Source organism: Tigriopus californicus, chromosome 9 (assembly GCF_007210705.1).
Source record: "Tigriopus californicus strain San Diego chromosome 9, Tcal_SD_v2.1, whole genome shotgun sequence".
NCBI classification, from domain to species: domain Eukaryota; kingdom Metazoa; phylum Arthropoda; class Copepoda; order Harpacticoida; family Harpacticidae; genus Tigriopus; species Tigriopus californicus.
The window spans coordinates 14399294-14422414 of NC_081448.1; the positions used below are offsets into that span (position 1 = coordinate 14399294).

Here is a 23121-nt window from a genome sequence, read left to right on the forward strand (position 1 = left end):
ATACAAACGTCATCTGGCCAATAAGATTGGGCGGTCTTCGGTCCATTTCCAGGTCAACCCTCAAACTCTGTCGCCCAACCCGTCGTTGAACCATTCGTTGGCCGGGGATAGCCATTCTGCGGCCAATGTGGAGCCTCTAGACTATGAGGAGTACATCCACAGCCAATCCGGTCGTTTGGGTGAACGGGATCCTTTGGGCCATTTGCTCGAGTTTCCCAGGGATGACATCGAAGTCAATGTGGTGGCCAAGAAAATCCGAACCATGGGACACATCATGCCCGAGGAGCCCATGTAATCAATGCCNAGCTAGCCAGCTAGCTAGCTTGTTAGGTAGTTAGTCGTCCTTCCTCACTTCGATAAGGATTAGGAGAAAAGGCCGGAAATTGTGCCCGTTTATCGCGGGAGGGGCATTCGAATTTCCCGCCCATTCCGTGCCTTTGGTGCTGAGTGGCCTCAAAATGGCGTCTTCTTCGGGTGGATCAGGCCCACAATCACGGGCTTTTGCGCAAAAATTGACGAGGTGAGACCCTTATATCGAAAGTGGGGGCGAGGCCCGAACCGCTCTGGACACTAGACACGCCCCGACAGGGTCCATTTGGCACTCGACCAGCCCCATAAGACCGACTGTGGACTGGGTGTCAAAAGCAGAGTGCATGACGTCAAAAGTCAGATTACAGGTTGACCGACTTTTTGGACTCTTACGGTCAAATCCCTTGCAATCCCATGAGAGTTAGGGGAGGCTCAAGGCTCTCTGCCGGCCTATAGCATCCGATGATGACGCCCAGAGTCTGGCTGGCTGGCTTGAGCACTCGTATGCCATGCTCATTGGTATGAAAATGCGGCTCCATGCTAATGGTGGCCTCCAATTGTTCGTATTTGTAGGGCCCACGCCCATGATATCCGACGCCAAACTGCGGCCGAATTAAAGTCCAGCCATGTGAATGAATTGTCAGCGCCCGGATCCGCCCAACATCAACAACAGCAACGTCATCTGGCCAATAAGATTGGGCGGTCTTCGGTCCCCTCCCTGACTATTCTCTTGATTACAGGGATCAAGTGGATTCGACGGTTCAGAATTGCGTGGAGTGTTACACGTCGGATTATGTGGTCGTGACCCGCAAATATCAAGGACTCTCTTCATCCATTCGAACGCGAGATGAATCCGAAGAACGCCTCCGCATCATTGACACGGTGGCTCCGCAAGAATTTGAAGTGGACGACTCGCCGGATGTGACCCCCGAATACGAGCATGTGAGTGAACAGAGACCAAGCTCATGATAAAATTGAACTACACATATATTTTCTGTAATGCATTCATACACGTCGACAACTCTTCTCATGACGAGAGCGGTGTGATGAGGATCCGAAGCCTTTTTGACACTTCTTGCATTGGTGAGGCCGAATATTCTTATGAACCGTGTTCACGTGATAGCTCAAGGAGTTGGCATGGGAATAGGATCGGTCGCAATCCGGGCATTGGTAGTAACCTTTGGCCAGATGCGAGTACTCATGGGTCTTTAAACGATGACGATCCGGACAGAGACGGTCGCAGATTTTACATTTCAATGGACTGTTGGCCAGATGAATGGCCTTGTGGCGTTCTAAATGACCTTGTTGAGCAAAGGTTTTCTCGCACACGTCGCATTTAAAGCGGATGTTCATGTGCACGGTCAGGATGTGTCGGGTCCTCGAGACCTTTTGCATGTACGTCTTGTCGCATTTGTGACACGGATACGGCCCCAGGCCACTGTGACTGTCCAAATGTCGAGCCAAGTTCTTGGAACTGGCGAAAATCTTATGGCACAAATCGCATTTGGCCATTCTTGAACCAAGCCCTTCTTCCCAGCTCAAAGCCCAACTTCAAATGGCTTCTTCATTTACCTTTTGGCGAGCTAACTGGTCAACAAAAAAGGTGACCAAAAATTGTTCCATGGTCAAGCAATAACTTAATTGAACTAATCGCTATCCAACGTTGAATAGACGGAGGCTTAAGTTTTGCATGTTGTCCTAGTTGGATTGACCAGCGATTTATTATCAATAGTTCAACACAACAGAAGTTGGCGAGAGAAAGCAAAAAAAGAAAAAGTAAAATATATATGTATAATTTAATACTATTCTGTTGTAAGTTACTCCGGAGTGATGCAGATATCGCCAAAGTTCGGCGATGGCGGAATAGTTACAATGCTGTCCAGCCTCAAATGTCCATGCCCAATTCTTTGGGAGGAAGCCGACACCCGTCCTTACTTTCGCTATCGGATGAAATTCACTTGCCTCGATCGAGCTCATTGTCCAACATCTCAAGATTCAAATCCACCTCCGTGATGTCATTTGCCAGTGTGAAGGAAGAGGAGGACATCTTTACCGACGAAAACCTGCAATTTCTCCGGAATGCTCACGACGAGGACGGGGTGAACCATCAGTCAGCTTTGCCTATGCGCTTTTCAATTTGTCCGTCTCTTAAAAAGACAGGATTGACCAAATAAGAGGGCTTTTTGCTTCATCAGGATAGTACTCCAACCAATGACGTTACACCCAATCCTCGGACTCCTTACGGAAGACCATCGCCAATGTTGGACTCGAATCATCTTTCGGATTTGTTGGAAGCCATGAGCACCCCTCAGATTGTTCGAGAGAAGAACCGAGCATCGGCCGTAATCCTTGTTGACACTCTTGAGCTTTGAAACTGCTTGACCATCATGATCTGAGAGGCAGTGAACGTTCATCATTTCCGTATTCGTGTTGCAGGAAAAAAACCGCGAAGAGACCCCCAGGGGAAGTTGGGCCACCTTTGACCTCCGGAACTCGCAGCCAGACCCGCCCATTGCCGGATTATTGGACAAGGTCGACCCCGAGACCACCGATCAGACCAACGCCTTGAAGCGGGGCGAGCATCGCCAAAACGAGCTCTTTCTACTCTATCCACCTCAAGCTGATGTTGATGTGGTGGAACGACGATTGAATGCAGAAGAACCCATCGAGCACATCAATCATCGAATCCTGGTTCAGTGCATCAAATTGGAACTAAGTCTACAAGTCGAGCCGATCTTTGCCACCATGGCCTTGTACGATGCCAGGGAGAAGAAGAAGATCTCGGAGAATTTTTACTTCGACCTGAACCCGGAGAACATTCGCCGCATGTTGGAAGGTTACATTCCTCATGCGGATTACTCGACTCAAGCCCGATCTTGCGTGTTTGACATCACTTATCCCACTCAAGACTTGTTCCTGGTGGTCAAATTGGAGAAAGTGCTCCAAGGAGACATCTCAGACGCGGCTGAACCCTACTTGAAAGAATCGGTAAGGCGTCAATCATTGGAGATTGTTCATTTCGGTTCCCGAGCTAACCCTCTAATCTGTTCATCGTAGCAAAACATGGAAAAAACCCGTACCAATGCCATGGAAGTTTGCCATCGGTTAGGCAAATACCGCATGCCGTTTGCCTGGACCGCCATCTGGCTGCAGAACATCATCAAAGGCAAGGAGAACAACCAGGATTCGGGCTCGGATGCCGAATCCACCGCTTCCAACAGTCTGGATCGGAAAGCCAGCACATCGAGCTTTGAGCAGTTTCGGAAGAGCGCCACCAAATCATCGGGCGAGTCCACGAACTCCCTAACACGTCGGGGATCTTTTGATCGGAAACGATCCTCATGGGCTGGAGGAGCCTCGGCGTCATCCACCCTAAATTCGGGGGCGAGTGAGGAAGTGATGGCCCAATTGGATTCGTTTCCTCCTCTCACGTTGACCGTGTCGAGCTTCTTCAAGCAAGAAGGAGACAAGTTGAAGGATGAGGATCTGTACAAGTTCTTGCTCGACTTGAAAAGGCCATCCACGGCTCTAAAACGACTGAAGTGTATCCGGGGAACCCTGAAGTTGGACATCTCTGTGGCTTCTGACCAGATGAAGCATTGCTTCACTCCCGAATTGGCCAAGCTCATCCCTTTTCCCGACCTAAAATGCCGACCGACCAAAGAAGTGCTGGAGTTGCCTCCGAAGGAAATCCTGGCGCCTAATTATCACTTCAGAAACTTGCTCTACATTTGCCCCCGAGACCTGAACTTCACCAATCGTTCGGGAGAACGGGCTCGGAATATCGCTATCAAAGTCCAGTTCATGGGACAGGATGAAACCGAAGGGATGAAGGTCATCTTTGGCAAATCCTCGTGCCCGGAATTCACCACCGAGGCTTACACGGCTGTTACTTACCATAACAAGTAAGTCCAAAAATGGGGCTTGGTTTTTGTATTGAAAGAACTTCTGTATAACCCCAAGGGAATATATTTTTTTTTCCAGAACCCCTGATTTCTACGAGGAAGTCAAGGTGAAGCTTCCTTCCAATCTGAGGGAGAGACATCACATCTTGTTCACGTTCTATCACATTTCTTGTCAAGGCCAGAGGAAAGATCAGATCTCCACGGAAATTCCCGTTGGTTACTCGGTAATTGATCTGTATTATTAACCATATATTAAGCACGATTGATTGGAATTAAGTAGGAGCAAAATGCAGTATTTTAGGGGCTATTTTTCTCAAATATATGCTTAAGTCCAGTTTTTACGGATTTAACAAAAAAAAAACATGAAACGCGTTGTGAAACAAACAAAACAACACCATGGCTGAACGGGATCATGTCATCAAACGTTGAACTTCGATGCCCTCAATCTTCATACCAAGATGATGAATGATTTGGAGTGGTGGCGTAGTTCGTGATTCAACTCGAAGCGTAAATTTGAAATCACTTACTATTTTCAGTGGATCCCCATCTTTCGCAATGGGAGTCTCCAAACCGGCCTCTACGATCTTCCCGTGATGCTAGATCCACCCGCAGCCGCTCTTCGTTATATTGCCACGGACTCTGGAGGCGCGCCACCCGGAACCAAATGGGTGGACAACAAAAAGCCCATCTTTTCCGTGGAACTAATTGCTGCCTCCACCATCCATCCCCTTGATGCTTTCATTGACCGATTCCTCAACTTGACCTCGTCATTGCAATTGGGACCACCGTCGGCCAATAATCAAACCAACGAGCGTGCCATGGAAGACGACCTCTTGCGGCGATTACAAGAACTCTCCAGGGCCAGATTGGAGCCTTTGGTCAAGTTCCTGCCGGTGGTGCTTGATAAGCTTCTCTTGCTGATGGTCAAACCGCCCACAGTGGCAGGACACACCCTGAAAGTGTCTCAACCCGCTTTCCACGCCATCGCGGGAGTAGTTCACAAATTATCAACCTCGGTAAGTACTTCGAAAGCCAACACCTGGCCTTCAAATTTTGAAGTACTGTAGTGGCACTGGCTCGTCAAAAATGTTTAGATTTCTTCGGAATGTAGGTGCAGCTCAAAATCAACCGAGATGAACAGGTAGTTCCTTATTGGATTGATCGTTCTCCTCTCTATAAAGTGCCACTTAAAAGGATTTCTTTTTTCTCCTCCAAATTTTCGATTAAGTTTGGTTCCTGGAGGATATTGCTTAAAGTGTATTTCCTCATCAAGCATAGTCCGATTACTTCCTTTGCAAACTCTCAAACCATGAGTGAGATTGAAAATTAGTTCCACGTCTTGTTGTGGTTAAAGAATTAATTGCTCTTAAAAGCGCATCTAAGCACTCCTTAATTGCATTCTCCACCATTCTCTGCAGACTGAATTGCAACATCAGACTGACCGCCACCGCCGGAATTGCCTCCTTACCGCCTACATCCAATACCAAGCCCATTTACCTCATCCCGATTTCCGCGGCAATCCGTCCCAAAACGGGTCGTCCACCGCGCCCGGGATCTCCCTACTCGCCGACGATGAAGTGGGCCACATCATCATGAAAGGCCAGAGTGGGAGTCCAGCCTTGGATAATGTAGTTGGCCCGCGAAACGGTAAGTCGGTTGATCAGATTCACAAGCTATTTAGCTAGGAAGCTCCGCTTCCCCCGCCGACTCTGAACAGGCATATTGTCCCATTCGATTTCGCTCAACGTAAATATTTATACACTGTCCGTGTAAAAGACGACAGAGTCGCTTTTATTTGCCATCACCCGCCTTGGACTTCAGAACTTGAGGCAATCAATTGATTTCATCTCGAACAATCGAGGGAAACCCGTGCTCAATGTGCTCGACATCCCCCAAACCATGGTGCTTGTTGATGTGTGTGATCGCGGCATTGCTTCACGGGGCCATTTTGGTGACCGTCTCGATATTAACGATTCCACAACCGAAGTTGTTCAACTATTTACCCATTCTTCGAGACATCCAAGAAGACTTCTTTGAGGAGAGTCAAAAAGTGGAGATCCTCATGTCTTGTTCGCTGATTTTGGCCAATTTCCTCATCGCCTTGCCTTACTTGGTTGTCGGGGCGTCGGGAACCAAAGAGACCTGCATCCTTTTATTCACCTTGATCGTGTGCACGTTGGACATTATGATATGGATTAGCTTGTTCCTGTACTCGACCATCCATTTGAGATTGGAGATAAAAGACCCAGGAGTCATTGCCCAATGGGTGATCATCTCGAGCATGATTGGAATCCTCCTCTTGACGTGGTTGTTGATCGTCTTCACGTGGAAACGGAGACGCCATGAGTACATGGTGGCCATTCACACGGCCAAGCTCATTTCTGAGCGGAAGAATCGAAAGGAGCACAAACATGCTGTTTATACCCCATGATTTACTCCTCACTCATCATTAATTGTACACATAAATATTGATCGTAAAGCTGTTCTGCCAAACATGCCCTGGAATTGGATGAAATGGTGCTGCAAGTTTTGGGTCGCCATGTTCATTTATTTGTTTGTGTTCGACCCGTTTTAGATTTGCCCAATTTGGGTGCTTTCGCCAAGTTGGTCCATGAGGAGCTAGCTTTGCAATGGAGCATTTCCAACGGACCGAACCGCGAAGTGGCGTTAGCCTCAGCTTGGTTCTTCCTGGAACTGATGATCAAGGCCATGATCGAGCACTTGGCCACCACTTCGCGATTAGCAGTAAGTCGGAAGCATCGCTTTTCCGAACAATTCCACACAGACGTGGTCAGCATGGTGGCCTCGCTAACCTCGGATATCGTGTGTCGACAGAAGCAAGATCCAGAGGTATTTCTTCCTTGATTCTTATCTTACTCTATTGAATGTCCTTCTGGTGAGCTTTGTAAAATCTTATTTGAACCTGTAGATGGTGGAAAGGCTGAACTCCGCATTGGCCTTCTTCTTGCACGACTTGTTGAGCGTCATGGATCGAGGATTCGTGTTCTCCCTCATCCGCTCGTACATGAAGGATGTGAGTTCTCGAATGACTTCCACCATCGCAGAGAGTCTGCCCTTGTGGAACCTTCAATTGGACTTTGTCCGCATCGTGTGCAGCCACGAGCATTTTGTGGCCTTGAACCTACCCTCAGTGAATCCATCGCGGGATTTCCATCATCTTTCCGGTGCTTCCTCGCCCACACCCTCTGTTCGCAGTACAGACAGTCAGTCCTCGTTCATCGCTCACAGTTACAGTAGTGGAATGGAGAAGACCCATTGGGCTGACCTGACCAACGACTTTCGCAAGCGCCATTTTCTTGTGGGACTCATCCTCNACAGTAGTGGAATGGAGAAGACCCATTGGGCTGACCTGACCAACGACTTTCGCAAGCGCCATTTTCTTGTGGGACTCATCCTCTCTCTACTCTCCAACGCCATGGAGCAACCGTAAGAGCTTGGAGATTTATTCGCATTTAGAGACTCACCATACTTTCACACGCACACACTTGACAAACTGTTGGTTTATTGCAGGAGTTTTGAGGTTCACGGTCGGGCCGTGAATGCGGTGAGGAATCTATTGAGTTCGCACGATTCCGATCCTCGGTTCAAGGATATCGATTGTCGAGCCCGAGTGGCCTCGCTTTACCTGCCTTTTATTAGCATCTTAATGGATCACCTCCCCAAGTTGTACTCTTGGCCCACTGAAGGTGAGGTACGAATTGCTGGTCCCAATAACCCGTCGGAACAATTCAACATGATCTTGTCAAGCATCTCCAGCAACCTACCTCACGTAAGCCCTGTCAATTGGGAAAGCCTACTTGCCAATTTGCCAAAAAGTATTTGGATTCAATCTCTCTCTCTCTCTCTCTCTTTCTCTCTTCATCATCCTTCAGGCCAAGGGTCCAATTGTCTTGAAAGAGGAGACCACGAGGCATTTACTTATTTGTTTCCTCTGGATTATCAAGCATCTGGACAAATCCGTCCTGCGATTATGGTGGGGTGAGTTGTCCCATCACAAACTGCAGATCCTTCTCGAAATCCTTCGCCTGACCATCTCGTGCTTCCAATACAAGGTAAGAGACCATCTTGAGCAAAGCAGGTGACGTGATTTTTAATTTTGAGAAGGGTGATACGATTCAGCCCCAAGTGAAAAGGAAGATCAGCGTACTGCTGCTCTCATCGCACTTGAACCAAAGCGAGCCCAATCTCTGGCTGAGCGTCCCTGCTCCCCTGGGCCTACCTCGAAGTCCTAGTGATGGTCTGGAGGATATGGACTCACAGGTACTTGGTTTGAGTCACGGCGATTGCACGATTGGAAAGCCAATGCTTCGGTTCCTAAGATCCATTTCCATCCAATCTTTTTTGTTGTTTTTTTTATTATCATTTGGTTTTGTGCTCGTGTCTCAACACACCTTTGAGTTTGCTCGGGTCAATTTTTGCAGAAAGATATTCAACAATCGACAGATGGTACGACGATTGATCAGAAAGAGCACCTGAGTTCTGGCACTAGCTTGTCTGACGAGGCCATTGGGCACGACAGCCTCTCGTATTTGGCTCTTGAAACGCGCTTTCAATCCCACTTTTCCATGAAGGTTTGATTGGGTCATGTACAAGTACCGGTATTTTAATTATATCTTGGGTAATAATCAGTGCATCATCATTCTTTAACCGGGAACACGGAAGGTGGTTTGGATCAAGTCTATCGAATGTTCAGGGAAGGGGAAAAGGAGAACCTTTCCATGTCCTGGGTGTTTCAGGTTGTCGCCATTTTTCCTTCAGTTCCGTCTGAAAACAATCTCTCGAGGTCGGGGATAAGGAATAGATGTATTATGTCCCCTCTACCTATTCACATCTACATATCTAATGCTCACCTTGTGTTCGTCTGGCACTTTGGGCACTTCCGATAACACCACACATCCAATCAATCTCTATCTCAAAGCTGTTTAGGATGGATCATATGAACACTAAGCAAGTCATCATTTGGGGGATCATAGCAACCTAAGTAGACAAAAACAACTTACCAACAGTCAATTACCAAACAAGAATTGTTTTCGAGTCAAATGAGTCAAACAAAAGTCTGAGTTTTCATACTAAATCCACTCCTAAACTAGTCCCAGATCAATGTTATTTACGAAGCACCCATATGCAAAGGGAAGGAAAAGAAGACAAAACATATCCATGCATCTTCCTCTATTTTAGGGCAAAAAAGCCATTCGTAGACACGCCACCCTTGGGGCCCGGAAGAGCTCGGATATGCGCTCCCGATTGGAGGACATCATCAGTGGTCCCACCTCCAACCGACAAGAAATGCTCTCGAGAATCAGTCGGAAAGATCGAACCTTGCCTCCGTCACCCAACCCCGACCTCCCACCACCACCGCCGCCCTCAACCAGTGGTCCACAGGGCAATAACTCGGGCGTGGGTCGACGATGGCAGCGCACTTCGATCCTTCGACCTCCCGCCCATGTCAATGAGGCCTCTTTTATTGCCTCGGGATCGTCTATAAACGAGGGTGGCTTGCCTAAGATCATCGATCCGGAGACCGACGCTCACATTGAAGGGGTCTTGGCGACCGAAGCCAGCATGCTCGTCTTGGATACACTCGAAGTCATAGTTCAGATTGTGTCCCAAACGGATCATGCTCCAGGATTGTTGGCCAGTGTGTTGAGAGTTCTCTTGCACGCCCTGGGCACACATCAATCCACATTCTTCCTCCAGCATTTATTCGCGGTCCAAAGGTCGTTCGTGTTCAAATTCCCAAGTCTCCTGTTTGACGATGCTTCGGAACATTGCGCTGATTTGTGCTTGCGACTGCTCAAACATTGCTCATCCTCGATCTCGGCCGTTCGATCTCAGGCCTCAGCCTCCCTGTACCTTCTCATGCGGCAAAATTTCGAGATCGGCAATAACTTTGCCCGGGTCAAGATGCAAGTGACCATGTCGCTGAGCAAATTGGTGGGCACCATTTCCAATTTCAACGAGGACTATCTGCGCAAGTCGCTCAAGACAATTCTGGTGTATGCGGAGCAGGATCATGAGCTCTCGGACACGTCGTTCCCGGAGCAGGTCCAGGATCTTGTGTTCAATCTTCACATGATCCTCTCGGACACGGTCAAGATGAAAGAGTACAACGACGATCCTGAAATGCATATGGATCTCATGTTCAGGATCGCTAAAGGTTACCAGAACTCGCCTGATCTGCGACTCACTTGGCTCGAGTCCATGGCCACCAAACACGAGCATTTAGATCATTTCGCCGAGGCCGGAATGTGCAAGATCCATTGCGCTGCCTTAATTTCGGAATACCTTCACATGCTTGAGGACCGCAAGTACATGCCCACGGGTGCGGTTACTTTCGCGGCCCTCACTCCTAATGCTTTGGAAGAAAGTGCGGTGTCTGACGATGTGGTGAGTCCGGATGAGGAGGGCATTTGCACGGGCAAGAACTTCACCGAAGCGGGTCTCATGGCCATTCTGGATGATGCGGCTCGGTGCTTCAACCAAGCGGGCATGTTTGAAACGGTCAATGAGGTGTTCAAGGCGTCGATTCCGATTGCTGAGAACTCGAGGAATTTCTTGAAGTTAGCGGACATCCACAAAGACTTACACGAAGCCTACAGGAGCATCGATCGTCTTCGGGGCAAGCGCATGTTCGGCACCTATTTCAGAGTGGGTTTCTACGGCGCCAGGTTTGGAGATCTCGATGGTGAAGAATACATCTATAAGGAGAAGGCTTTGGCCAAGCTTCCCGAAATTGCCCAACGATTAGAGGTAGTCAGTGGACGCAAAATGGCATGTTTCGTTGCAAATAAGTACCATGGGTTTTGTTTCAGAACTTTTATGGAGACAAGTTTGGGCGAGACAACGTGAACATAATCAAAGACTCGAAAATGGTCGAGTTGAGTAAACTCAATCCAGAGAAAGCTTACATTCAAATCACCTATGTGGAACCGTTTTTCGACAATTTCGAACTGCGAGATCGCAAGACCATCTTCGAAAAGAACACGAATATTAGTGAGCATCTCAGTTTTCGAGACTAAAGCGACTGTCTTAAGCTTGTTTCACATTGTCCAATACTAATCCTTTATTACAGTTCGCTTCATATTTTCCACACCATTCACGCCCGAGGGAAACCCTCATGGAGAGCTTCACGAGCAATTTAAACGGAAAACAGTTCTTACCACGAGCAACCATTTTCCTTATGTAAAAACTCGTATCCAAGTTGTGGATCGGAAACAAGTAGGTTTCGAGTGCTTGCTTGGTGTCATGAAATTCAAATGTTACTGCCGTCAATTAAGACAATTCAATATCAAAAGGCCTTGTTCTAAACCCATCCACTTGTTTTCGCTTAGATTGTTCTCAGACCCATTGAGGTGGCCATTGAAGATGTGCAAAAAAAGATTCATGAATTGGAAGTGGCCACGCACCAAGATCCACCTGACCCAAAGATCCTCCAAATGGTATTACAAGGCTGCATTGGAACCACAGTCAACCAAGGTCCCGTGGAAATGGCCAATGTGTTCCTGAAAGATCTCATTGATGGAACGGAAGCCCCTACCAAATACCAGAATAAGCTCCGGCTGTGCTTCAAAGACTTCAGTAAAAAGTAGGCCCATGTCAGAGAAACCGCTTTACTTGGGCGAGCATTTGTCACCGGTCCTCAATTCCTTTGCAGATGTGAAGATGCCTTGAAGAGAAACAAGAAACTGATCACTCTGGATCAGAAAGAGTATCAAAAGGAATTGGAAAAGAACTACGTTCACTTTCAGAAGAGCCTTGCCCCACTTTTTAGCAACGCCCAAAGTCGTCAGAGTCCCAGGTAAGGAAGGGGTACACTCATCAACCAGTAATCAATCACCCGGTAAGAAGTAGTTTGCCATGGACCACCTTCAAATCATCTTGGGTTTACTTTCAGTCGGAGCCTTCAACGCTCGGAAGATGTGCCAAATGATCTTTGAACGTCAGATTAGTAGAGGATTCGTCGAGATATTGAGTACCTTCGCATTCTTATTGTTATTATTATCATCATCATTATTATTATTATCATCTTCATTATTGCTATACCTCTTGCTTCAAACTTCAGCATCACATCAAAATCAAATCAAAATCACAGTTTTCATTGATTGACATCAACATGTCATGTCCCAACAACAACAACAACAACAACAAAGAATCAAACCCACATTCCATGCTTTACCAATCCAACAGTAGGTTGTTTTCTATTTTAAGATTAAAAAATGCTCGAGTGAGTCTACAAATTCCAATAGCAATACATAGATTACAGGCTGTTGATGGACTTCAACCTCTTATGTCATAGTCTCACTGATTCATTACCTTGTTGCCTGTCTACCATTGCCAAGAAACGTTTGAAGGCATGGGCTTCGCAAAGAGACATCTCATCGGACAACGCAACGGAAATATATCCTCTTCTTTCTAACTTCCTTCCCTTTAATTGGCTTCCAAGGGAGACCAGGCAGAAAGATGAAGTGGATTGTCCGCCGCTTCTTGAGGAGACTTAACTTCAGTTTACTTTAAGAAAGAGACCCACGAGCTCTCCAAACATCGGCAAATAGGGAACACACAAACACGTCGAATATACAAACCCATCCCATCCAACATCCACCTTTGTCGAGGTGCAAAACAAACGGCACCATGATGATAATGGTATCCACCATGGTGGTGGTGATATGCCACGCTTTTTCAATAAAGGTAAAGCTAACTTGGTAATTATTGGCCTCGATTGTAATAATCTATAGCAAGAGGAAGTCTATATTAGATTCAAATCCGTTTCTCAATGGCTCATCAGAGAGGTGTAATGTAGCCAAATTAAACTTCGCAATGGTGACAAGGAGTTTGATAAGCTCGCCATCAGTGTTACGTTCCAATCAAATTCATCCTTTACAAGAAGTATAGGCACAAAAAAGGGTTCAAAATAAAAGAAAAACACTGGTTACGGGATGAAACAGAAGGGTTGTTCTGGACCGGAATGGTCTTCACAATCAAATGTAATCGAATCAATGAATTTGCAAAAACTTCAAGAGGTTTCGCCACGCTTCTAGAGCTTAAAGACATGCTGGTCAGAGATTCCGTTTTGTTAGCAGGTTCTTGCGTGGTAATACTCGAAATGAATCAGATCAACATTCTAATTAATCCCTCGATCGATTTCGAGTTCCTTCTGTGCTCAATCCACTTCTTTCCTCTCTGAAAGATAAGTGCACACCATTTCAACTTTATGAGTACAGGATTGAACTTGTGAAAGGGCGTGCAGTACACATCCAAACTATCTGACGCATAAAATGATACGTGGTTGTGCGAAGTGGAGCTCTACCACTTCTCAAGGGTTGTCTGAAGAGTCCTACCACTTTTCCTGTTTAGCCTTGTGGTTTAAAGTTTGTTACGGGAATAGCATCCCACTTCATCATGGGATCTACCATGTTTGAGTAAATGGAAGGGCTTGAGAAAATACGCCAATAGCCTTTTCCTTCTTTCCCAGAAGGTTCATTTTTGAAAATGGAAATCAAACAAAAGCTTGGAAAGGAGCGGAATAAAAAGCCTCTTCCATTATGCTTTGATGACAGGTAATTAAAATTTTTCCACCTAAAAAACTCTGTTGTCATGAAGGGGAGAAAAAGGATCGACAAGGAAGAAGTTTTTCATTCCAACTACTCAGGTATGGAATGAGATAGTTTTGTACCGTTGAAGTGGTTCCAGCTAACGGTAGAGATGAGAAAATACAGTTCATGATGAAGCTCCTCGCCTTTTGTATGAAAACAAAGCAGGGTGCCCAATTTCAAACCACATCGTGACCTCGTTAGAGAAACCGGAAATGGAATTGTCTTGTTGAAACAAGTATTGTTGACAAATGCTTCCCCTTCAGGGTGACTGAGTAATCATCATTAGGTTTTGCTCAAAGTGCTGAGAACCATTTCTTTAGAGGCGATCAAATCTGGGCATAAGTCGGAAATATTTAATCGCTGTTTAAATAACCCACAACAACAATTTATAATGTTCCTAAAAACCGTTCTGAGTCTCAATTCGCCGGTCTTCAAAAGATAAGCGATGAATGTCAGTCAAACAATTCCAAAGAATAACCAATTCTTTAAACTTGCATGTATCTAAAGCATGAATTCAATACTTAGATGCCTTTATTTCTCCGTCCTTCTCGTGTTTAATGTAAACCATAACTTACCGGCTTTTCCAATAACTCGGGAAATCTCGACATTTTCGAGTCCGAGTCCAAGATTCTTCACCTCTCTTGCAGCTCAAATAGTTGGCCCTTCACTTGTCTAAGGTATATTAGAGGGAGTTTTTACAACAATTTTCAGTCGTTTTCTGACAAAGCCCTCTGTCAAGTCCTCTACAGGGAATGGTGGCCTTCTTGCGCCGAGGACGCCGCCTCAACCCGAAGAGGGGCCACTCTTATCTTGAAAGGCTGAAGTTCGGTCAAAAAAAAGTTTGACTACTTTTCTGTCTCATTTTTTACATAAACTGGCTGTCCCTGAAAAGTTTCCCCTAAATTGTCTCCAACAAATCTCAACTGGAACAAATTCTCCCGAAGCAGAGTGGTCCTCGGGAGAAGTGGGGATAGATAAATTCCCATTATTACTTCAAAGCGACCCTCTTGTCGTCTTAAGTCTCTGCGTAATCCAGGTGTTCCAATAATACCTTCCTTGCAGTTTTGGCTCACTTCAATCCCTGACAGAGGCAAATGGCCTCGTTTGAACGAAAACCACCAACAAAAATGGCAATCTTGAAATTAGCCTCAGTGGAACCAGTTTCGAGTCATAATGCGGCAAATATTTTTCAGAAACAGGGGAATAAAAGTAAATTTGGCCTCTTTATTTCCATGTTTACGGCTAAAATGACATGAAGAGAGAACGCGCTTAGCAAATCCAAATGAAAAGCAACGAAAAGGGTCCCTCGAAAATTCCAAGAACTTCAAGTGCCTCGCATCATGTCCGGGTAATGCTGCCATCTTGACTTGGGTGATGCCCGCCAAGAGTTTGAATCCTCCCTCGTTTTGCTGGTCATTTTTGAAATTCAAAATTGCATTATGGTTCTAATAGATTGTAGGTGATGAACCCTATTGAGCTTATGTCATTCTTTTGGCTGAAATTGAAGTCTTTGTTCCATCATGGCTTAAACAGGAATAAGAGGCGGAGGACCAACAAGACCCATGATTTTGCGCGAAGAAAGCTAGCCATGCTGGAACGTCGCGACAGAGGAGGAAAAATTATCGCCACCTGGAGGATTTGCTTCGTTTGAAGCACTTCCAAAATTCTCTTCTTTTCCTCTGTCTGTGGGTCTCTCCAGAGATTCACAATTAAGCCCGACATTGCCAAAACCATCACAACATGGGCAATCCCATCGGACTCATCCTTTTTTCCCATTGGCAGACGAGCGCCTGCCTACTCGCAAGCCCAACTTATCAACTTATTGTTTGTTATGAACGCTTAAATTTCAGGACCAGGAAAGTTGGCCAAGGCTTCGGAATTTTTTTCAAGTGTCTCCGGGTCTCTGGTGCTTTGGATTCGCCAATCCTTGGGGAATAACTTCTTTTTGTGAAAAAAGATAAAGAACAAGAGTTGTGAGTTCGTGCCTTGACGTCCCCAAAGACGACGAAGACGACGACGACGAAGCAAAGCTCAACGGACGGCGACTACTACACTTTTGTACCCTACGTCGTCGAACTCCCAACCACCACCACGACCACCACCATCATCATCGTCATCATCATCGTCCTAAGAGTCCGGCCAAATTTGGACTCGTTCGTCGGCGAAGGCCAACGAGGATTGCCTGCAAAACAATAACAATCATAACCAAAAACTATAACTGCCTCCTGAGGGGGCCTTCTGGCTCATCCTCCAGAGGGACGGCGGACGACCCAGGCAACCCAACCATTTCGAGCTCCAACACGATGGACTGAATCGAGATGTCCAAGATGAGCGGGTTTGATGCGAATTTTCCTTCCGGTCGCCCAAAGAGTTCGGGTGAAATTGGAACAGCCCGTCCCGTAAACCAATCCCTGGTCCACCGAGAAGAAGACGCAAAGGACGCGAATGGCGCGGAGGATGCTGAACCGAGTAAGATGGAAGACTCTTTAAAAAAGCGGGAAAAGAAGAAGATAAAGAAAAGCAAGCCAAAAGTTTGAAATTAGTGATATGAAGGAAGGGAAGGAGGGATGGACCATCATCCACCGACGACCGAACGGGAGATGGAACACGAAGCGAGCGAAGAGAGGCTTGGCTTTCACCAAATGATAATAAAACTTTATGAACCAATGGCTCCACTCCGTCATAGATGGGCGTGGAGGGCCATACTGGTATGGAGTGGGAACGCCATGACGAAGAGGAGGAAGGAGAAAAAGGAGACCTTCTTTTCCCTCAAGCGGTGTTCCAAAACAAAAGTTCCAACTTTAGTTTTTTGGCAATGGGATTGGTATATGAACCAATTTGAGGCTCTTGCCCCCCCTCCCTCCCCCTCTCGCCTTCCCTCTTGCCACCATCCCTTTGGCTCAACTCCTGGCGGAAGAGAGGATGATGACAGAACCAGGGAAGAAGCATTATTGGATTTCCGCTTTTTGTGCGGTGAGAATTTCGTTCCACTTTCCGTAGCCGTTCCAGGATTCATTTTTCTCTTTATCCATTGAGCTAATGGCGGAAAACACCTTTTAGATATCATTGGGTTTGTTTTAATAGGTGAGCGATTTTTTGATTCATGCATGTTGGATGAATTGAATAGGAAATTAGACTTGGTCGTCCGGTCATTGTTGCCAAATCAGCGTGACCAACGGGCTGTCTCCTCAAGGAATTCCTCCAATGTCAGAGCTATTCCAGATTGGCATGTCCCCATGGAATTTGCCCCCCTAACGTTTGAGCACTTGGATGGTTAGCTTTTCGACAAAGTATGACAAATATCTCTTCAATCAAGCCCGAAGACAGCTCAAACTCGCATAGAAACCATTTTGAGACACAAAGACATAGTCAGCATTGTGACTGTTTTTGTGGAGATTACAAAGGTCATAAAAACCTTTTTGGACTTGCTTGACCCCCTCTGAATGGAGCGTACTGGGCCAGCGAGCGAGTGGGATCCAAATACTGGAACAGACACAGGAGACCACCTCGAGGAAGAAGTGAAGAAAAGAAGTCATAAAATCATATCTATTTCTTCCCCGAGGAGTCCGAGAACCATTGCTAACTAAACTGGAGGGAGCTTGGGACAGGGTGGTCTCTAAACTATTGTAAATCTGATTTCAAATCACATCTTAATGTTTGGCGAACCTACCATGGGCATGAAATCCAAGATGGACAGGGGATTTTTTTTACTCTCCAAGGGCAAGCGGTAATTCGCCCATATAAAAAAGAAATCAGTTCAATCGACCCCATCCACCTCTTTTAGGTGAACAATATTCCATGAAAAAAAAGCCTCGCTAGTTGGGGCCGACAATTGACTCTCCCTGTCGTTTGAACAGTTGACCGAAATGGATCAACACTAGACTTGTTTTTATGGACTCGTAACTTGGGGGTCCATTGAATGGGACCACATTCTCTCGGATCTTGGACTCAAATCTGGACCGTATCAACGTTTATCAAAGCAGGGTGCTCTAAAAGGCCACTCACTAGCCCTGCCAATTGATTGGGCACATGTCCCCAACGCTAGTAGATATAGGTAATGCTACTTCGAAGATAAAACAAATGTAGGTTTACTTCCTCCAAAGGATCGAAATACAAAAATCTCCCGCTGTTCCAAAGGTATTGTTCGATGTCCTTCACATCTGTCTTGGAACACAGTGGCACATTATTCCCTCGCTTGTTCCACTTTGAGTGATGCATTCTCTTTAGTTCTGTCTTTCAACTGACAACAACAAAGCCAGAGGACGACTGGCTTTTTCTTTCGCTCTCTCATCACATCTCTGTCACCAGCATCGACTCACATTCCACCAAATGCAGGGCACCACACCAACGTGCGATTACAACAACAGCAACGACAACAACAACAACAACAGTAACAACACTCCTGAGTTCTTCCAAAAAATGTCTTTGATCTGTATCAGTTGGGCTTCTGTGTCGACGGAGACACTGGGATCTCCCTCCTTGCCTTGGATCACTCGGTGTATGTGTGACTGTGTGTGCCTGCGTGTATGTGTCTCTCTTTCTCTCTGCTTCTCATTGGTAGGATTCATGTCAGGAGAACGAGCTAGCTCGATCCCACTTTGGGAGTCCCTTGCCGTCCCCCTTAATTCTAAAGGACAATGTCGCAAGAATTCTTAATTAAACTTTCCTCTCTCCACATATTGGTCCTCTAAGCAAGAAAGTGGAAATGATGCGCTCAAATGAGACCCGAAAGAGAGTGAGAGATATGTTACACAGGCCATACCCACGACTTGCTTGCTTGAGGTTGGGGAGAAATTGGAACGCACGTTGCGGTCGAACTAACCAGCCCTCCTTCTCGAACTAAACTGTGGTACAATTAAACCTACCTAATTGACTTCAGACTCTGACAAGCAGGGCATATCTCGGATGCATTGGCAACCCTCCAGGTCTTCATCCTTGGCGAAACTGGTTTCAAAATGCACGACTAAAAATTTCGGACCTTGTCTTTTAGGGGAGCCTGAGAATGCTACAACAAAACGGCCATTGTCACGTCTCCAAAGCAATTGAGACAAAGCCATAAGATCTTGTTCGTAATCGATGTATCCATTAACTTTGCTTGGCAGATTTTGGGCCACACTCTGTGCCACCAACTACCCTGACATTCTCAACCAAGAAATGCCTGACCCAAGACCCTAGTTCTCAATCTCAGAATATGATGAACGAGCAGAAGAAGGACCTCGAAGACGGTACAGTCTCAAAGTCCGATGCCAAGTTGACACCAGAATCTTGCTCGTGGGATAAAAATGACGATTCTTCTAATTACCCTAGCTAGGTTTTCTCGTTGAAGGACTTGGACCAAATTGCTCAGGGTCGCGATTTCGCCTCGTGTAGCTGGATCTTGTATCACCCATTGAGAAAAAAGCATCCTTTGTGATATTATCAACCCTGAACGAAGGGATGCCTGATTGTCAGAGACGAATTGGTTCATTTTGAGATGAAGTCTGGATGAACAACGACATCGAGAAAGTAGGAGAAAACGAAGCCATGGATGACAATTGTTCATTTTAGCGGGGGCCACTCATCCCCAGGGAGCTCTTTCGCTCTCTCTCTCTCTGTGCCTGTCTCTACATGCTTCCCTTCAGAATGGCACCCTCGGATTCCTCTGCTAATTGTGGTCCTTGGAACTCCAGCATACCAACAATAATGGTAACATCATCAACAACAACAACAACAACAACGGAAACACCAACCAACAGTTTTGATTTGACAACCAACGGGTCTCCCTATCAATTTTCCGTTTCAAATCACTTGACTCGAGCACTTTTTGCAGTTTGAGCCCCTTTTTTGTGCACGTGAGGAAGTGTCACTATAGTGTTGTCGTTCCATTGAAGGTAGCCGAGGCCAAGTGGCACATTGTTTCCCCTCCCTGTCTAAACAAGTCCCACCCTTTTGTTAAACTCCTGATTGAGTGGCTCCAATTTTTAGAGAGACCCTTTTTCCTTTCCACGCTTTTAGCGCGGCTTTCTTAGTTTCAAGGTGTTGATTTATGAGCACTGACTATTTTACCGAGTGGAATGGACTAGTATATACTGGAAGGTGCATTCTTGGATCAATGAATAGATGGATCAATGGGAAAGCTAACCTCTGCTTTTAAGAAAGGGTCTGGGGAAACACGAGTGGTGCCACTCGTTGATGTGAATATTGCGAAAACTGAGAGATAACGTGAACTCAGGGAGCCTGATTGAGTTCTCATAAAAGTTCTGATAATGGAACACTCACTCACTTGGCCTCACTTTGCGTGGAGAGTTGGAGTTTTGTCAGTGTGACTTTTTCTCCAAGAGCAATGGGGACAAATATTTGGTTTATGTCATGTTGAGATTTAGTTGGCCCTCTCTGATGACGACAACGCTGACGACGACAAAGGCGGTGGTAGTGGCAGTGGTGATGATGGAGGCCTCCTCCCTCAATTCCTCACACATGCCTAAAGCGCTCAAGTGCCTAATGGTGGTACCAATTATTTTTAAGTTTCAATTTCGCCATGCAGATATGGGTCATGCATCATTACCTGAGCTCTAGTTGTTGTCAAATTAATCCATTTTCAAATTAGATAGGTCATGTTTATCTTTTATACCTGGCTTTGTATGCAGTTTCACTTTCACTTGTATACGTCTAATTGTCCACTTAAAATCGTAAATAATGTGTTTTCACAATTTTACTGAAATACAATTCCGAATGTCATCGTGAGGAAAAATCAATTTGAATATTCAAGAAAAATCTAAAAAGAACTGTATTTATTAACGTCATCTTCCAATCCCCATCCCATTGAAAAAAGTGAAAAAATGAAGGAATACAATGCTTAAAATGCTTAGAGTTGGAACAATGCCAACGATCCAGCTCAAAAGCATCAAACGCTTGGCAATGCACTAGATCATGAAGAACTTCTCGTCTTTCCATAATGCAAGTGCAGTCAGAATTTTCCCAGCTGCTCGCTGGCACGAGAGTTTTTTTCCAATATCTGAAAAGTTGTTCCACCCACCCAAGAAAGCAGCAGTCCCATCAGCAGTGGTCCCCAGCCACAGGAGGGCTTTTGGCAGTGCTTTTATACTTACACATACACACCCACATACACATGGGCGACAACCAAGAGTCAACGGACGGTTCAGTGTGGTGGGAGGGTATATTTGGCTTGGCTCAAATATGACCGGATTCTCGCTTTTTGCCTGACTCAAAACCCCTGTCATTATATGCTTTCGAGATTTCCATTTTTTTCGTTCCCGTTACTTCTTCATGGAGTTGTGGGGCATTATTATTAGCTTGCTCGAATCGAGATCCAGCCGAAGGGTTTCTAGTTCCATTTGGTGGGGAACAAAAACACGTTCTGTCGATTCTCACGCAACCTCTTGCTGGGCGTGATTTGAACTGATCTTACCAATGGTGATGCGAGAGAGACGAAATGGAAGGATCTGGCAGAAACATTCAAAGAAGTCAGCATTGTTCGTTCTTGATTTCTCGTTTCTTGCTCCAGTGATCATTGGATCACGAATGGAACAAAGCCAGTGAATGATGAGCTGGATGGGATCGTGGCTGGAACAGCTTTGCATGCATTTGGGGCACTTCCAAGTCTGCGTCAGTCGAGGGGATAAGATCGGCATAAATTATTTGAAATGCTACCCCCCTCCCCCCCCCTTCCTCCTCCATCCCCCCATTCTTCAAAGCTGCTTAAAGATGAAGACATGAGCCATGGTCTGTGCTTTCCAATTTGAGTTCCAATCATTTCCACATTCAAGTCTGGCCAATATTCGTCTTATTTCCGTTCCTCTCTATTTCTCTCGTTTATCTTGGCAAACAGTCTCGGGTTCGCTTGCCTCGATCTCATTTCCATTCCACCCAAATATGAGAGATACCAAAACAAGGAATGAGGTTTTTTTCCTCCAATCCAATCCAATTTCCTCCTCCTGACAACTCTCAGTGAGGATATTCTCGTCCTTTTAAGCCTTTGGGATGTTGGGGGCAGCGTCTATAAAGGGATTTTTTCATCCCCAAAAGACTCATGATAGATGACATCGTAATTCCTATGGTCAGGTTCCACCGTGCTCCATCCTCCACGCGTCTTTAACGCAAAGGGGCCCCGTGAGCCCAGGGAGGCAAGGGAGGCGTGAGTCTCGTCTTTTCTTGACTTTCCAATGTTTTTCTACATCTTCTTTCAACATTGGATTGAGCCCGTGGGTAAACGGTGGTCACCAACCTCGAATAAGCTATGCTGTAGTACTAGTTGTAGTAGAAGTGGCAGTGGTAGTAGTTGTAGTAGTAGTACCTTCAAGAGGCAATGGTACATTCATAGAGCCATCCTCGTGGCAAGGACGACACAAACGACGTGGAAGGCGACGTGTTCCACTGTCAGATCCACGAGGTCCACAACCCATATATATATATAACCCGTGAGCAACGTGAGAACACATTCTCCTTTCTTCTCTTCTGTTCCCCCTCCCCCAGAAGTGCTTGGATAAGGCTTCAAGAAGTTCTGTTTGGCCTCAAAATGGGGAAAAGGGACCGACCAGTGGGGCTCATTTCACATCTTTGTGACGTCTTAAGCAAACTTCGCTTCCTTTCTTTCATCTGGCTTGGGATGGAGTTTTGCCCCTGGGCCTCGGGGGAGGAAAAGAGAAAGAAAGAGAAAAAGAGAGAGAGAGAAAGAGAGATGGAAAAAGGAAGTTCAAAGCCCATACTCGGCACTCTCTTTCTCTTCCTTCTCTGTCCGTTCCTTAGTCAGTCGTCTTAAGACCCAAAAGCCAGCTTTACTTTATAAAAGCTCCAGTGGATCTTCTCCTCTTTTTGCCTGGCGGGTCGCCCTTTCCCCCTCGGGCGGCTGAAACCCACTTCGTAGATGTGTATGCACTCGGTCTACGTAGATCCAAGGAGAAAAAGATGCCTGAGCCGGATCAGTTCCACATTTCTGTTAGAGTTGAGGCCCCGGGGAAGTCAAGGAAGGTGCTTAACAAGTCCCTCGAGTCGACCTGGCCAGAGTAAAATTATTCCTGAGAAAAAGGACGTCAAAGCGGTTTCGAAATTTGAAAATCTGTTACTGGAGAAAGGCAATGCCTACCCCGATTTTACAATTTTACCGTAAAGGTGTGATTCTACTTTAGCCAATTGAGTGATCCTTTTTTTTTTAAACACGTACTAAATACTTTGAAAGCACAGGGAGGAATTGGGCCTCTCTCTGAGCCACTCAGTACTAAAACAAGTCAAAAATAGTTTTTTAAAGATCAAGGAACCTCATACAATGTGAAAAATGAGCATATTTCTTCTCCATT

The 23121-nt window shown here is 45.9% G+C and overlaps 2 protein-coding genes across 2 annotated transcripts in view; one reads left to right on the forward strand and one right to left on the reverse strand.

The window, feature by feature from the left end:
- LOC131887502 (dedicator of cytokinesis protein 7-like) overlaps positions 1–12651 on the forward strand; it is a 14923-nt gene extending 2272 nt beyond the window's left edge. Inside the window, exons 3-20 of the mRNA XM_059236129.1 lie at positions 6–291; positions 1050–1251; positions 2746–3297; positions 3367–4214; positions 4294–4438; positions 4751–5230; positions 5633–5861; positions 6790–7064; positions 7144–7661; positions 7746–8004; positions 8108–8287; positions 8657–8806; positions 9414–10985; positions 11048–11228; positions 11308–11453; positions 11567–11820; positions 11890–12033; positions 12130–12651. Of these exons, the coding sequence (XP_059092112.1) occupies positions 6–291; positions 1050–1251; positions 2746–3297; positions 3367–4214; positions 4294–4438; positions 4751–5230; positions 5633–5861; positions 6790–7064; positions 7144–7661; positions 7746–8004; positions 8108–8287; positions 8657–8806; positions 9414–10985; positions 11048–11228; positions 11308–11453; positions 11567–11820; positions 11890–12033; positions 12130–12172 (6464 nt within the window). The 3' untranslated portion in view covers positions 12173–12651. The remainder of the gene's footprint in view (positions 1–5; positions 292–1049; positions 1252–2745; positions 3298–3366; positions 4215–4293; positions 4439–4750; positions 5231–5632; positions 5862–6789; positions 7065–7143; positions 7662–7745; positions 8005–8107; positions 8288–8656; positions 8807–9413; positions 10986–11047; positions 11229–11307; positions 11454–11566; positions 11821–11889; positions 12034–12129) is intronic.
- On the reverse strand, positions 1279–1891 carry LOC131887501 (zinc finger protein 701-like). The gene has a single exon (XM_059236128.1). The coding sequence runs from the start codon at positions 1819–1821 to the stop codon at positions 1315–1317; it is 507 nt and encodes a 168-aa protein (XP_059092111.1). The 5' UTR covers positions 1822–1891; the 3' UTR covers positions 1279–1314.
- Positions 12652–23121: the final 10470 nt, after the last annotated feature.

Coding starts and splice junctions, on each gene's coding strand:
- LOC131887501 (XM_059236128.1), bottom strand. CDS start 1,821: ATGGCCAAATGCGATTTGTGCCATAAGATTTTCGCCAGTTCCAAGAAC.